This window comes from Pongo pygmaeus, chromosome 10 (genome assembly GCF_028885625.2).
Source record: "Pongo pygmaeus isolate AG05252 chromosome 10, NHGRI_mPonPyg2-v2.0_pri, whole genome shotgun sequence".
Classification (NCBI taxonomy): domain Eukaryota; kingdom Metazoa; phylum Chordata; class Mammalia; order Primates; family Hominidae; genus Pongo; species Pongo pygmaeus.
In genome coordinates this window covers 42,874,542-42,891,222 of record NC_072383.2, presented here as the reverse complement: position 1 = coordinate 42,891,222, position 16,681 = coordinate 42,874,542, and the positions used below count along the sequence as shown (strand labels likewise).

At 36.8% G+C, this 16,681-nt stretch overlaps 1 protein-coding gene across 5 annotated transcripts in view; it reads right to left on the bottom strand.

The window, feature by feature from the left end:
- Positions 1-16,681, bottom strand: part of ANO6 (anoctamin 6) — a 207,960-nt gene that overhangs the window by 55,993 nt on the left and 135,286 nt on the right. For all 5 annotated transcript variants that reach the window (XM_054443036.2, XM_063672659.1, XM_054443037.2 and 2 more), the window contains 2 exons: positions 12,451-12,585; positions 2,118-2,223 (listed from right to left, as the gene is read on the bottom strand). In XM_054443036.2, the coding sequence (XP_054299011.1) occupies positions 2,118-2,223; positions 12,451-12,585 (241 nt within the window). The remainder of the gene's footprint in view (positions 1-2,117; positions 2,224-12,450; positions 12,586-16,681) is intronic.

Here is a 16,681-nt window from a genome sequence, read left to right as displayed (position 1 = left end):
TAGAACTTACCATGTTTCCCTTTTATCCTGCCTGCTAGAAAGCTAAGAATCTTATTCAATAATCACAAAAACAGTATGAATCCTTATTATTTGCATAATTGTTTCCTAATTTCATATTTCTATTTTTAATTTGCTAAAAGGTAAGCATATCCGTAAATTAGCACTCTTTCCAAAAGAAAGATGTATAAATGAATACATAAAGAAACGTATGAAGGAAAAAATAATTCACAAACAGAAAAGCCAGAAAAAGTGCTTTTTCTTTTTCAAACTTATTTTTTTTCCATTTAGTCCTCTTACTCATATTCTATGTTTCCTTCTTTTTGAAAATCATTCTGACAAGACTCAAGGGATTCTTCAGGAAACTGGAATAGAATTAAAGGTTCAGTTTTTTTATTTTTCAAAACAAAAAAATGCACACAGGGGTATATTTGAAAGTCATGTGCTTAAGGAGGGTAGGTGGAGCAGAAGAAAGAAGAAGAGGTGGGTGTGGGGAGTGTGAAGGAGAGAACTTCTTAAGGAAAATGAAACTTCCACTTGCATCTTTGTAGAAGACAATCTGCCTCTGGTGTTATTGTTGGCATCTGCCTTAAAGCCAGTGCTTCGGGATACAGCTAACTAGTGCCCTTTAGCCTCTGAGTCAGCATCACTGGAAGCAGCTTCCCTCTTACTAGCTTCAAGTCTTTCACTCTATGTGATCTACAACAGATATTTATAGTCTAGAGTTTGTGTTGGTTTGGGAGAGGGGGCTTAATTTCTAAATTAAGTGTAAAAATCCATCTGTTGACAACACCCTGCAATCAGCTTAACTAAGTAGTGAAACAATTTCTTAAACAGAGCTGGATCTGAGTAAAGTGCCTGCAATGTCAGCTGGCAAAGAATATGGTAATGACGAGAAACGCAGATTTCTTATAAATTTCTGACTTTGCCAGTTACTAGGTGGGTGACTTTGGGCAGGTTATTTGATCTCCCAGATCGCCAGTATTTTACACTGTAAAAATGGAGATAATGCCTGTTCTGCCTATCTCACAGGGTTGTTGTATATGTCAAAAGTGGTAAGTATAAGAACTATGCAAAGTGTGATATAGAAAGTGGCATCAGTATAGCAGCAATACATTCCGTTAAAATCTGACTTACATGGAGTAGGCTACAATGTTCTAGGGATACTAATGATTCCTAAACTCTCATGGTAGAACAAGGGGATAGAGAGAAGATCCTCAGAGGAAAGCGTAGGTCAGGATTGTAAGGAAAATGCTCTGAAGTAAGCTGACCATCTTTTTATCTGTCCAGAGTTTCCAGCCTGCTTTCAGTAAGCTCCCTCCATTCTTCATGCTCGTCCGAAACCTCCCAAATTTTAAGAAGTCATAAAGCTCAGGACCATCTGCATGTATAAGGAGAGCTAGATGTGTTTTCTGGCAATGTTTTAAGACAAACACCTTTTATCACATATAAAATCCTTCTCATGCATAGTTATAGAGACAGTCTAAATCTGACCATCAGGGTCTTTACAATCTAAGCATAGTTTTGGCATATGTTGAAAGGGGGAAAACAGAAGTACAGATTTCAGGTTTCCACTTACTTGAATTAAGGAAAATACTTAAACAGGTTTGAGTATCCCAAATCCAAAGCTTTCTGAGTACTGACATAATGTTCAAAGGAAATGCTCAAGGCAGCATTTCAGATTTTGGATTTTTGGATTAGGGATGCTCAACCCGTAAGTCTAAGGCAAATATTCCAAAATCCAAAATCCAAAACACCTTGGATCCCAAGCATTTCAGATAATGAATACTCAACCTGTAGTGAATCTATTAAAAAGTATTTATAAGATAAAATGAGTTTGAGATTTCTACTTTGATTACTTGAAATACTCAAATAGTTTAGATTCCACTATTATCTCACTGACACTCTATGAGGTTTTATCTAAGGTCTTAAATCACAATTTTATTATTTGTAAAGGAGGAATAAAGCATTGTATATTAATGTCCAGAATGTTTGAAAGGTTAGTTGAAAAATATCTGAATTTCTCAGAGGAAAAAAGATACAATACTATGTTTTATCTAAATTAGCATTAGAAAAAAAATCTTTCATTAGGTGTAAATATTGGGAATAGCAAAAATTACCTTTGAGGACTCGCAAGTAATATTGAGTTTCCAGAATGGACAAAGCCTATCACACTGAGGACACATTATGATCTTGCCACCAATATCAGGATGACAAACTTCTTTGCTAAAAAGAGAGAAATAAAACTTAATTTTAAAAAATTTAAAGCAGCATGATAAAATCTAATATCCATTCACAATAAGAAACAAAACTAAACCGATCTTGTAAAACTAGAAACAGAAGTGAACTTCATTAACCCGATAAAGGTTTGTTACATAAAACTCATTAAAAATCATACTAAATGGTAAAACGCTGAAAGTATTTCCTTTAGGTCAGGAATAAAGCAAAAGATTCTGCTATCACTGTTTCTTTGCAGCTGGAGGTCTCTGCCAGCATTGTATGTCAAGTAAAATAAGGCCACAAGGATAGGCCAGGAAGAAAGAGAACTGTTATTACTAACAGATTACATGATTATCTATATAGATGACTTAATAGACCCTAAAGATAAATTATTAGAATTAATAAGTTGAGTAAAGGCCAGGTGCAGCGGCTCATGCCTGTAATCCCAGCACTTTGGGAGGCCGAAGTGGGTGAATCACCTGAGGTCATGAGTTCAAGACCAGCCTGGCCAACATGGCGAAACCCCGTCTCTACTAAAAATACAAAAATTAGCAGAGCATGGTGGTGCATGCCTGTAATCCCAGCTACTCGAGAGGCTGAGGCAGGAGAATTGCTTGAACCCGGGAGGTGGAGGTTGCAGCGAACTGAGATCATGCCACTGCACTCCAGCCTGGGTGACAGAGTGAGACTCTGTCTCAAAAAACAAAACAAAACAAAACCAAAATAAGTTCAGTAAAGTTTGCTGGATGCAAAATCAATATACAAAATACACACAGGGACACAAAAAGGAATTATGTCCCCATACACTTGTAATCATTAGGAAATAATTCTTAAAAAATACCATTTCAATAGTGTAAAAAATATAAAGTGTTCAGGAATAAATCTAATTCAAAATATGTTAAGATTTATAGGGAGAAAATAGAATTTTTCTGAAAAGCAGTAAAGAAGGCCTACACTACCATATTCACAATTTGTAATAATCAATATTTAAAGATATTAGTTATCTCCAATTTAAGCTATAAATTCAGCGGAAAAGCAAAGGCTCAGAACAGTCAAAATACTTCTGAAGACAAAGGCATTATGGGAGAGGTTAAGAAAAATTGACCAACAGAAGAAAATAAAGAGGTCAGAAACAGACCTCTTGCCTATATAAAAATTGATTTATACCAGAGCTGGCCAAGCAAATTAATAAAGTGAGAACTGACATTTCAATAAAACGGGTCTGGTACAACAGGATATCCATATGAACAAACATAAAATTGAACCCGTAATCATATTCTATATACATCAATTCCAGGTAGAAAATGAGAACGCCAACCTACCAACTTATTAGAAAAAAAAATGTAGATAACCTCAGAGTAAGGAGAATCGCATAAACAAGAAACCAAAAAGCATAAACCACAAAGAAAAATATTGATACATTCAAGATATTTTAAAAGAATGTCATTAAAAAATAACATTAAAGGGAGAAAAATATAAGCCACAAATTGGTAAAAGTTTTGCAGACATAAAAATGACAGGATTATTTGTCAGAGTATTTAAAGGACTCCTACAAATTAATACCAAAAAAAAAAAAAAAAACCCAAGTAACATTGCATGCTGCTCCCTCTAGGAGAAGCCATTCAGATAGGCTAGGCTTGTATGTAACTAGGAATGGAGCTGTGCAGTTAGGTGGTCTTACAAATAACTAAGGAAAAACAAATAGGAATGGGAAGCTTTCCTAGAATAGCTGAGTAAAGATCTTGGAAAGCCCTCTCCCTCCATAAAAGCAATGAGAACACTGGCAAAAATTGTCAAAATCAGCCTTTGCAGAACTCTGGAAATTAACCAAGTGCTTGATGTCATCTGAGGAGCATTTATTTGAGGAAAACTGGCTAAATCTCTGTAAGAATGATGACACCTGTTAACCAGACTGATTCCCATCCCCATCTCCCTAGCTTCATGGTAGCCTTAAAAACCAACAGCCTTGTAACTATAGAAGCTGTGAAAAATAGCAGCTTGCAGCCACTGAAGGGGGAAGTAGTAGTCTAAAGCTACCCCCAAAAACCCCATCCTCAGAGAAGTCTTACTATTTGACCTGCCTGGCAGCTCCCCCAAAAAGCTCCATGCGCAGGATTTGCCGTTCTTTTTAAAGCTCATACTCGGAGCTCATACTGTGAACAGCACTATCACCAAAGTATCTGTGGAAAGCAATTGGCAAGAATTATTTTACATTGTAGCTGCTTGAGGCAGTGATACCAGTAGAGGTTAACAAGAGGTCAACCAAAGAACTTAAAAGGAAAAATTAGGAAATGAGATGTGCACAGGGGGCTCTAAAAAGCTCCAACATATTCCTGAGATTGCAGAAGACCATGCACATGTGTAGGACAGTGCACATGGCCAAGAAAGACATGAGAAAACCTTAATCCCTTACCTCTGGCTGACTCTGAGGTTCTGCACTGGCAAGAAGGAAAAGCTAAGGAAGAGCTGAAAACTACCTGCTGGAGCGTTAAACACATTTCCTCAGTACACACTCACACACAGCCATGAGATGAGGCAAAGGCAGAGAAATGAAAATCACTGGTACTAGGCATTTAATGCAGTCACCAGCTAATCCAATCATTAGCTAACAACAAAACTTATTGAACACAGACTTCAGTGGTCACACATGACAAAGACAAGTAGTTCAGGAAAGTAAACAAAGGGAAGCAGCAGTAGCAGTGATAATAATAAACAGAAGCAACAACAAACCCTGAAGAGAGAAAATATCTGATTTCCAGATTTGCTACATTATAATACTTAAAACGCCCAGTTCTCAATGTAAAGTTACAAGATACACCAAGAAACGGAAAAGTATGGTCCTAACACAGAGAGGAAAAAGCAGTTGGTAAAACTGTCCCTGAGGACACCCAGATATTGCATTTATTAGATGAAGACTTTTTATATTTAGCAGTTATACATATTTGGAGAACTAAAGGAAATCTTGCCTAAAGAATTAAAGGAAGCACGACAAAGAGAATATCAATAGAGATAGGAATTATTAAAAAGAACCAATTAGCAAAGTACAATAACTAAAATAAAAAAATCATCAGAAGGGCTCCTCGGCAGATATGAAATAGCAGAAGAATCAGCAAACTGAAAGCTAGGTCTATTAAAATTATCCAGTCTGAGAAATGGAACAAAAAAGGAATGAGGACAAAGGAACACAGTCTCAGAAATTAGTGGGATACCATCAAATATACCAACACATACATTATAGAAGTCCCAGAGAAAAAAGGAGAGAAACAGAAATAATATTTGAAGAATCAATGGCTGAAAACTTCCTACATTTAATGAAAACACTATTTTGCACATCCAGGAAACTCAACAAATTCCATGTAGGATAAATTCAAAGAGATCTAAACCTAGGAGTATCATATTCAAAGTGTCTAAAGACAAAACCAAAGGAATCATGGCAAAGAATGATGACAGCAGGAAGAGAAAAGTGATTCATCACATATAAAGGGTCCTCAGTAAGATTAGCAGCTAACTTTTCATAAAAACCACGGAGGCCAGAGGCAGTGGAATGATATATTCAAAGTGCTGAAAGAAAGACTGTCAACCAAATATTCTATATTCAGCAAACCCATCCTTCAAAAATGGAGAAATTAAGACATTCCCAGATAAATAAAATCGGAAAGAATCTGTTGTTGGCAGAGACCTGCTGTATTAGTCTGTTTTCACACTGCTGATAAAGACATACCTGAGACTAGTTCATTTATAAAGAAAAAGAGGTTTAACAGACTCACAGTTCTACATGGCTGGGAAGGCTGCACAATCATGGCAGAAGGCAAAAGGCATATCTTATATGGAGGCAGGCAAGAAAGAATGAGAGTCAAGTGAAACGCGTTTCCCCTTATAAAACCACCAGATCTTGTGAGACTTATTCACTACCATGAGAACAATATGGGGAAAACTGCCCACATGATTCAATTATCTCCCACCAGGTCCCTCCTACAACATGTGGGAATTATGGGAGCTACAGTTGGAGATGAGATTTGGGTGAGGACACAGCCAAATCATATCACCTGCCCTACCAGAAACACAGACTGAACACCTTTTTTTTTTTTTTTTTTTTTTGAGACAGAGTCTCACTCTGTTGCCCAGGCTGGAGTGTAGTGGCGTGACTTCGGCTCACTGCAACCTCTGCCTCCCGGGTTCAAGTGATTCTCCTGCCTCAGCCTCCCAAGTAGCTGGGACCACAGGCGCATGTCACCATGCCTGGCTAAGTTTTTGTATTTTTAGTAGAGATGGGGTTTCACTGTGTTAGTGAGGATGGTCTCCAACTCCTGACCTCGTGATCTGCCAGCCTCAGCCTCCCAAAGTTGTGGGATTACAGGCGTGAGCCACTGCACTCAGCCCAGATTGAACACCTTTAATTCAAAAATCTGAATCTGAAATGGTCCAAAATCTAAAACTTTTCAGGTGCTGACATAATATTCAAGGAAAACGCTCAGTGGAGCATTTTGGATTTGGGATGCTCAAATGGTAAGTATAATGCAAATTTTCCAAAATCTGAAAAAAAATCTGAAATCTGAAATGCTTCTGGTCCCAAGCATTGTGGATAAGAAACACTTAACTTATATACTAAGAGAGCCCTTCAGGCTTAAACAGACACACGACAGTAACTCAAATCCACCTACAGAAATAAACAGCAGTAATAGAACTAACTACATATATAAATATGAAAAGTAGTATATTTTTGTATGTCACTATTTTTTTCTATCTTATTTAAAAGACACAAAGCAACAATTATGGAACAGTTGGTGAGCTTACAATGCATTAAGTTGTAATTTGCATGACGATAATACCACAAAGGAGTAGAGAAGGAACAGATCTGTACCAAAGTAAAGTTTTTGTGTACTATTTGAAATTAAAATTGCCATTAATTCAAACTATATTATTTTAAATTAAGTTGTTAATTATAATCCCCAGGGAAGCCATTAAAAAAAGATAAAGAAACAATAATGGAATTAAAATGGCATACTAGAAATATCTAACACACAAAAAAAAGTAGTAATGAAGGATTAGAAAAACAAGAGACAAAAAGACACATGGAAAACAAATAGCAAAATGGCAGGTGTAACTCCTACTTCATGAGTAATTACATTAAATATAAATGAACTAAATATTAAAATCAAAAGGCAACAAGTGGAAATAAATGAAATACAGGACAGAAAAGTAACAAAAAAATCAACTAAACAAAGTTGGGTCTTTGAAAAGATAACAAAATTGGCAAACTTAGCTAGGCTGATCAAGAAAAAAAGAGAGAAGACTCAAAGGGTTAAAATCAGAAATGAAAAGGGAAACATTACTGTTACTCTTACAAAAATAAAAAGGATTATAAGGGGATACTATGCATAATTATAAGCCAACTAATTAGACAACTTAGATAAAATGGATGAATTCCTAGAAAAATATGAACCACTTAAGATAACTCAAGCAAAAACAGAAAACTTGAATAGACCTATTTTTAACAAATAAAGAGACTGGACTAACAGAAAAAAAAAAATTCCTGCAAAGAAAAGCCCAGTCTCAGATGGCTTCACTGATGAATTCCACCTACCATTTAAAGAAGAATTAACACGAACGTTTCATAAACTCTTTTAAAAACAAAGAAGAGGGAACACTTCTCAACTCATTCTATACGCCTGGTATTATGCTGATACCAAAACCAAAGACAAGAAAACTAGAGACCTAATATTTCTTGCAAATATAGATGGAAAAATCTTCAATAAAATACTAGAAAACCAAATCCTGCCATATAAAATAAGTACCACATACTATGACCAAGTGGGATCTATCCAGGAATGCAAGGATGATTCAAAGTACAAAAGTCATCAATTCTTGTAATATACCATATTAATAGAATAATGAACAAAAACTATACACAAGATAATGTCAATAGACACAGAAAGAGCATCTGGCAAGATCCAACACCATTCCATGATTAAATACACTCATAAACTGGGAATAGAACTTTCACAACCTGATAAAGAGTATCAATGAAAAAACCCACAGCTAGTATCATACTTAATGGTGAAAGACTGAATGCTTTCCTCCTAAGATCATTATATTGGAGGTTCTAGCCAGGACAACTAGGTAAGAAAAAATAAAGTCCTCCAAATTGGAAAGGAAGAAGTAAAACTACTTCTGTTCACAGACAGCATGACATCGTATATAAAAATCCTAAGGAATCCACCCAAAATACTATTAGAGCAAATAAGCCAGTTTAGCAAGATTGCAGCACACACACAAAAATCAATATACAAAAAAGCAATTACATTTCTATACGCTACAATAGGTAATCCAAAAATTAAGGAAACAATTTATAATAGCATCAAAAGAACAATGTACTTAGAATAAATTTAAGAGAAAAAACAAGTATGAGACTTATACACTGAAACTATAAAATACTGTTGATAGAAATGAAAGACCTAAATAAATGAAAAGACATCCTGTGTTCAGGGATTAAAAGACTTAATACTGTTAAGATGGCAATACTCTCCAAACTGACCTATGGAATCAACATTATTCTTATCAAAATCCTAGAAATAGATAAGCTGATCCTAAAATTCACATGGAAATGCAAAAGACCCAGAATAGCCAAAACAATCTTGAAAAAGAAAAATGAAAATTTGAAGTTTACAAAGTTACAGTGATCAATAAAGTATGGTACTTGCATAAAATGCAGACATGTAGATCAATGGAAAACAACTGAGTCTATAAACAAACTCTTAAATTTTTGGCCAACTGCTTTTCAACAAGGGTGCCAAGATAATTAAACGGAGAACAGTCTTTTCAAAAACGGTGCTGGTATACCCGGATATACACATGGAAAATGATAGAGTAGGACCCTATCTCATACCATTTACAAAAATTAACTCAAAATAAATCATAGACCTACATCCATAAAACTCTTAGAAGATAAATGTTAAAAAAAACTTCATGACTTTGGATTACGAATGGTTTCTAAGACATGACACCAAAAGCACGAATAACAGAATAAAAGGTAAACTGGAGATCATCAAAATTAAAAATAATTTTGTTTCAAAGGATATTATTAGGAAAGTGAAAACACAATCCATAGAATGGGAGAAAATATTTTCAATGTATCTGCTATGGTTTGAATGTGTCTCTTCCAATTTAGGTATTGCCAGTGTGGTAATATTAAGAGGTGGAGACTTTAACAAGTGATTAGGCCATGAGGGCTCACCCTTCATGAATGGGATTAGGTGCCCTTATAAAAGGAGTTGATGAAGGGAGTTCTCCCCGCTTGCCCTTATGCCTTCTGCTATGTGAAGACGCAGCATTCCTCTCCTTCAGAGGATGCAGCCCTTACCAGATACCAAATGCCAGCGACTTGATCTTGGAATTTCCAGCATCTGTAACTACGAAAAGTAAATTTCTATTCTTTACAAATTACCTGGTCTGTGGTACTGTGTTATAGCAGCACAAACAGACTAAGACAATATCCAATAAGAGACTTCTATTCCAAATATGTAAAACATGTTTACAACTCAACAATAGAAAGACAACACAACTAAAATAGGCAAAGGATTTGAACAAATTTTTCTCCAAAGAAGCTATACAAATGACAAACGCATGAGAAGATGCTCACCATCAGTAGACATTAGAGAAAACAAAGACAAAACTGCAATGACATACCACTTCATACCAACTAGAATGGCAATTTTTTTTTTAAGTGCTGATGAGGATGTGAAGACATTATTGTCCTCATACATTGCAGGTGGAATATGCAGTCACTTTGGAAAATACTATGGCAGTTCCTCAAAATGTTAAACCTACAGTTACTGTATATCCCAGCAATTCCATTCTTTGTTATATTCTCAAGAGATGTGAAACCACGTGTCCGCACAAACACTTGTCCATGAATGTTCATAGCAGAATTATTCATAATAGCCAAAGAGTAGAAACAACCCAAATGTCCATGAATTAATAATAAACAATGCAGTTTATACACACATAATGGAATATTGTTTGGCCACAAAAATGAAGTACTGATACATGCTACAACATGGACGAACCTTGAAAACAGTAGGTGAAATGAAAGAAGACAGTCACAAAAGGCTTTATAATGTATAGTTCCACTTTTATGAAATGTCCAGAACAGGCAAATCCATAGAAACAGGAAGTACATTGTTGGTTGCCAGGGGCCAAGGGAAACAGGGATTAGGGAGTGAGTGCTAATGGGCACTGGTTTCTTTTGAGGGCAATAAAAATGTTCTAGAATTAGATGGTGGTGATCACAACTTGGTGAATGCACTTAAAACACCTGAATTGTTTACAAATTTTTAATATTTTCAATTTTATTACATACTGAGTAGATTCACAAGAATAAAAAACATTTAAAATATTTAAATACTTTTATGGAATGTCCAGAATAGGTAAATCCCTAGAACAGAAAGCAAATAGATTAGTGGTTGCCAGAGGCTAAGGGAAAGGGGTACACCTAAATTGTGCACTTTAAAAAAGGTCATCTTATGGTATATAAATAATGTCTCTATATAACTGTTATTTTTAAAAGGGGGCATAAGGGCCGGGCACAGTGGCTCACGCCTGTAATCCCAGCACTTTGGGAGACTGAGGCAGGCAGATCACCTGAGGTCAGGAGTTCGAGACCAGCCTGGCCAACATGGTGAAACCCCGTCTCTACTAAAAATACAAAAATTAGCCGGGTGTGGTGGCGCAGCCTGTAATCCCAGCTACTCAGGAGGCTGAGGCAGGAGACTCGCTTGGACCTGGGAGGCGGAAGTTGCAGTGAACTGAGATGGCGCCACTGCATGCCAACCTGGGCGACAGAGCAAGACTGCCCCCACCCCCACCAAAGAAAAAAGGAGGGACATAAGCTTTAAACAGGTATTTGATAGAAACTATAAAAGTAACTGAAAATATTTATAATTTAGATATTTTAAAGATATCTCATAATTAAACAATTAAAGCCAAATAGTTTTGAGCACAGGCAGTATATCCCCAAGAACTTCCCTCCATTTTCTGCAAATTAATCTGTGTGAAATGCTAGGAAATATGTGGTGTAACTATCATGGTGATTTCGTAAAATAAGTTATAACAAGAACAACCCATGAGGACCTTATAAAAATGCAACTTTTGCACTTTGAAATGTATTTTTGATTTTTTTTTTTAAACTAGAACAATGTACAAACCAACAGAGAAGCTGAAGACAAATTTAGAGAAAAGGTAACAACATTCAGCCTTTGGCCCAAAACTCTTTTTCAGTGAGGAGGGAAGAGTACTTCAAAAGCCATCTGCAGCTTTTAAGCTAAGAAGCCATAATAGGTACAACATGCTCAGAATCCTCTGTTAAATTGAAGGGTGATTATGTCTATCCATCAGGGCTGCCATGTAAGCAACCTACCTCAGGAGCAGGCTGACATGCTTCAGGCTTGAAAAATTTGGTTATCAGCTCATTGCTGGTGCCCAGAAATTTTGATCTGGCTGGCACACCTGGATAGCAGCCAGATATCAAGAGAAAATCCTGGTTCCGTGCTGCATCCCTGCTGGAAGTTGAGACCACCAAAAGCAGAGGTCTAATAATACCATTCAGAATAGTGACGGTGAAATTTAGAGTGCTCTGGCACCCACATATGTCCCTTTAGACAGTGCAGCTGGTGTTTGAATTTCAACCTCAGCACAAACTAATTTTTCACTACTTTTTTTTAAACATTGTATGAACTATTTTTTAATGTAAAAACCAAAACAACTATTGAGTTTTTAAACAAGCACTTTTTAGTAGTAAGAAATCATTTCTAAAAGTAAAACAAAATAAAACAAAAAACAAAACCCCTCACTAATTTTCCCAGTGGAACCCTGAAGAAATCAGAGCTGCTTTTGGCTCACATCTGCAGGGCTGAGTGTACATTCCTCTAGGGGCCAAAAGTTCAAGGGCAATCCTCCCGCCTCCAGTCCTCCTTTCTTTTTCAAACAAAATATTGTCTTAAAATATTGGAGTGTTTCCTAGGGGTAATATTCATGTCAGACACTGGGTCGGATTATCTAAGAAAAAAATTTTTCCATTTCACTCAGTTATTATGCTCAGAACAAAAGGGATATATCATCCCAAGCAATGAATGTTCTGCAATCAGTCTTGTCTTACCAAAACAGTTTAAGACCATGAAAATAATTTTATGTCTAATAAACTTTTCAGCATGGCAACAAGGAATAAACAGAGGTTACCTCCATGTACAGTTATCTTGATTAAGATATCCATAGAGAAAGCAAGCCACTCCTACAACTGCAGCCAGGAGAAGCATCTGAGTGTAATAGCCCAGCCAAGCAAAGTAGATTCCAATCTTTTCTCCATAGTATTTCCTGAAGAAAGACAGAAATTATTTTTAGAAGATGCAAATAATTACTCCGTAGCTTCATCCTAATATTAATTTCTGATTTTAAATAAAGGAGGCTTTAAGCTTAAACCTGACTCGATTCACCCTTAAAACATTCATTTTCACAGCAGACCCTGAATTCTACTATGAACAAAAAGTATATTACACATTATAGAAGAACTGATCACTATCGCTGGTTTGCCTGGTGAAAGTACATTAAAATACAGCAAGGGAGAGAAAAATGCTGATTATGGAATAAATACAGAGTATTACTATCATTCTTTGTAAAGACCAGCACTATTTTACACATTCTCCAAAAGACTGTTCTTTATATGCACAAGACAAATGAACATGAACAATCTGCTCAGTTTTTTGCTTTTATTTAACTAGGGAAGTTCCTTGGAGAAAATGTAACGTAAGTCACAAATACAGTTGAGCCTTAAACAACACAGGTTTGAACTGCACGGATCCACTTAAATGTGGATTTTTTTTCAATAAAAGATAAACCTAGTGTGCCTGCCTCTCCTGTCTCCCCTTCCACTTCCTCCACCTCTTCCCCGCCGTCACCCCTGAGAGAGCAAGAATAACCCTCCTCTTTTTCCTCCTCCTCAGCCTACTCAATGTGAAGACAAGAATGAAGACCTTTATGATGATCCATTTCCATTTAGTGAATGGTAAATATACTTTCTTATGATTTCTTAATAACATTCTTTTCTCTAGCTTAACTTTATTGTAAGAATATAGTATATAATACATATAACATTCAAAATATGTGTTAATTGATTGTTCATGTTATTGGTAAGACTTCCAGTTAACAGCAGACCGTTAAAAGTTTAAAGGGAGTCAAAATATATATGCAGGTTTTCGACTGTATGTGTGTGCGGGTGTCACTGCCCTACCCCTGTGTTGTTCAAGGGGCAACTGTAATAATAAGAAAAAAAAAATACTAATCTGTAGTGGAATGTCTCTCTGACCAAAATTTTTGCAAAACTCGTGAGAATGAAAGAGGGAAGGATGCATATGATTGAGGAATCCATCACCCTGTATTCCTTATATCTAGCTCTTCTATTTTCTCCTAAGTTTTAAAAACTGGTTAATGGTATACTCTGGGGTAAAACTGAAGAGGCCAGGTAGGCAAGATTAAAGAGGGCAGGCTGACCAAGAAGCAGTGCCAGAATTGTTCCTGAAAGGAAGGTCAAGTACAGTTAGGCAGAAAGAGAGTTTAGGAATGAAGAGACGGTTCAGGTGACTGCTGCTGTTGCTGATATTCCCCAAGAAAGACTCATTTCTGTCTTCATCTTGATCTGTACAACAAGGAGATTTACTTAACTCTGAGGCCTACGTGAGACTTCAGGCTCAGTGTGGAGCTGGGCTGAACTCCTTGGTCTTAGCCTCGTGGGGACTTAGCTCTGAGCAAAACCTGGAGTCCTGGGAGACTTCAGACAGGAACATCCCTGGGCTGGACAAGCACTCACAGGAAAGGTCTGAGACCAGTTCCATGGGTCACAGGCCTGGGTGTAGGTCACATCCACAGGGAAAAAGGAAGAGCTGAGACAGACTGAGGGTGGAATCAGATGGGAGGAACCCAGTGTGCTGATTTTCACGTGAGCGGAGCTTTGCTCTCTGGCTCATGGAAGGCAGGCAAATGGCAGGTTCAGGATACAGCCCGGGAAAGAAGTCTGGCCATGGGTTTAAGAAGCCTTGGGCTCTTTTTGGTTATGCTCTCTGTAATAAGTTTTCATCAGCCATCCATCCTGGAAATGCCATATTTAAATTGGAAAGAATCTTAGAAGTTGCCTGGTCCAAGCTCCCAATAATAAAAAAAATCCTGCTGTATTTAAAGAGCTGGTCAGGCAGTCTCTGCTTGGTTATTTACTGTGACAAGGAGTTCAATACTTTCTAAGGCATCCCTGTTACATTGTAGGCAAGGCCAGAAAGATTTTTCAAATCTTAAAAGGAAATCTGTCTCTTAGTTCTTGCTGAAAAGCTGGAAATAATGAGGATTCCTTCAAATGCAATATTTTCTGATCATTGTCCCTCTCTGCCAAACACCTCCCAACTCTTAAAATCAATTTAACAAAATTCAGCTTTGATTTTTTAAATCAAAGTTACAAGTATACAGTCATTAAATAGTCTAATAGCTCTAGAAGGCTGGTTATAAAAAGGAGCAGTCCCCTACCCCCTCCCCTATTTCCTGCTGCCCAGAAGCAGTCACTTTAAACTTTCATAGTTGATGCTTAGAATATTTACTTCCCTATCTCTAAATAACATGCGAGAAGTGCTGCTTATTGATTTTTCAGTTTTATGCATCACCTATTGACTTTCTATTCTGGAAGATGTGGATTAAGCTCTCTTTCAACCCCTTGCCTCATCTAACCATCCACATCTCTATTCCTGCCATCCTGACATACTTACATTATAATTTTTGGTTAGATTAATATTCTTGCTTTACATTATTATGATTCTATAAACACTATTCACAGCTGAATCAAGTCACTGCTATAATTACTTTTTCCTCCCTGCTCAATATCTTGTTCTCCCTAGAGTTAATAATTGTCTTGATGGTTCATTGCTTAGTTTTCTGTGTACTTATCAGCAATTCAACCCCAGACTCTCCCCTAATGTGTAACTTTCTCAGTAGGCTCAAACACATGAGATCATCTGTCAGTTTCAACTCCTTGAATAAATGCCCTCAGACCTCCTCCAACCTTGACTGATGACTCTTCCAAGCCCCACCACAGAACTGTGTCACCTGGGATCTCTCTGTCCCTCTCTCTTGTGCTAGCATTTCCTGCATTTCCTGTTTACTAACTCTTCGGTCTTCCTTCTTGGTGGAGCACCTCCTCCATTACCTTGCACATCTAAACTGTGAAAATTCCTCATACTTAACAGTTTGACCATACATAGAGTTATATATATATATGGTCAAACTTTCCTTAGACATGTGAAGTTACTGCTGTCTTTCAGTGTGTAGTGTCATAGAGAAGCACAATGCTATTGAGTCTTGATCCTTTGTATGATTTTCTTTTCATTTTGCTTTCCAAAGGATAGCAGGATCTTCTCTTTGTCCCCAGCGTTCTGAGCTGTCATGTTGGAGTGACTCAGTGGCTCTATTTTCATCCTCTAGGCTGGGTACTCAGCAGGCTCTTTCCACCTAGAGACTCATGATGGTCAGTTCTTCAGATACTACTCTGGAAGTATTTCTCAGATTTCTTCCCTACATTTTTTCTCCTCTGGTTTCTCACACTCCTATTATTTATACATTGTACCGCCTGGACTGATCTAATTTTTTATCTTTTCCCCCTTTTCTATCCCTTTATAAGTTTTGCTCTATGCTCTGCATAATTTCTTCAACTTCATTTTTCTAATGCCTTCTATTGGTGTTTTTCTGTTTAATCACATTTTCAGTTTCCAAGAGCTAGATTTTATTCTCACAACAATCCTTTTTTATAGGACCCTGCCCTTGTCTTGTGAATACCCTATTTTCTGTTATTACTCTGGGGGTAAAAACTGGAGTTTGGAGGGAAACTTTTCTTTTTTACCTGTGCAAAGTCTGGTTCCCCTAGGTTGCTGTTTCCAGTTTGGTTTGCTTTTTGGGAACCAAATGGAAAGAGCCTATTTTCCCTTCAGTAATCCCCAGTAAATCCCAAATAGATGAGGTTTAATAGCCTGAATGCTCAAGGGGTTACCAGTGGGAAGCAATGAAGGGAAAGAACATGTGGACCAGGGACAGGGGATAGCAAATGCATTTCCCCTAGCAAAATATATTTAAAATAGTCGGGAAATTTTCTTTACTAAAGCAAAAAAAAAATAAAAAAATAAATAGAGCACATAAAAAATGATTAAGAACCCATCACTCTGTTATCAGATGCTATTGGTTTAACATAAAAGGAAATTAATAAAATGGAAACTTCACATGAATGTCAACCTCAAATATTTACATATGTACAAATATCTTTTAAAATCTTATTTTACAGGGTAAACAGAGTTAATGAAAGTGCCTCTTCATGACTGTAATCTCGGTGATAAAAATGAATGACAAGGGAATCTGAGTATAACCACATAAAATAATGAAATCTCTT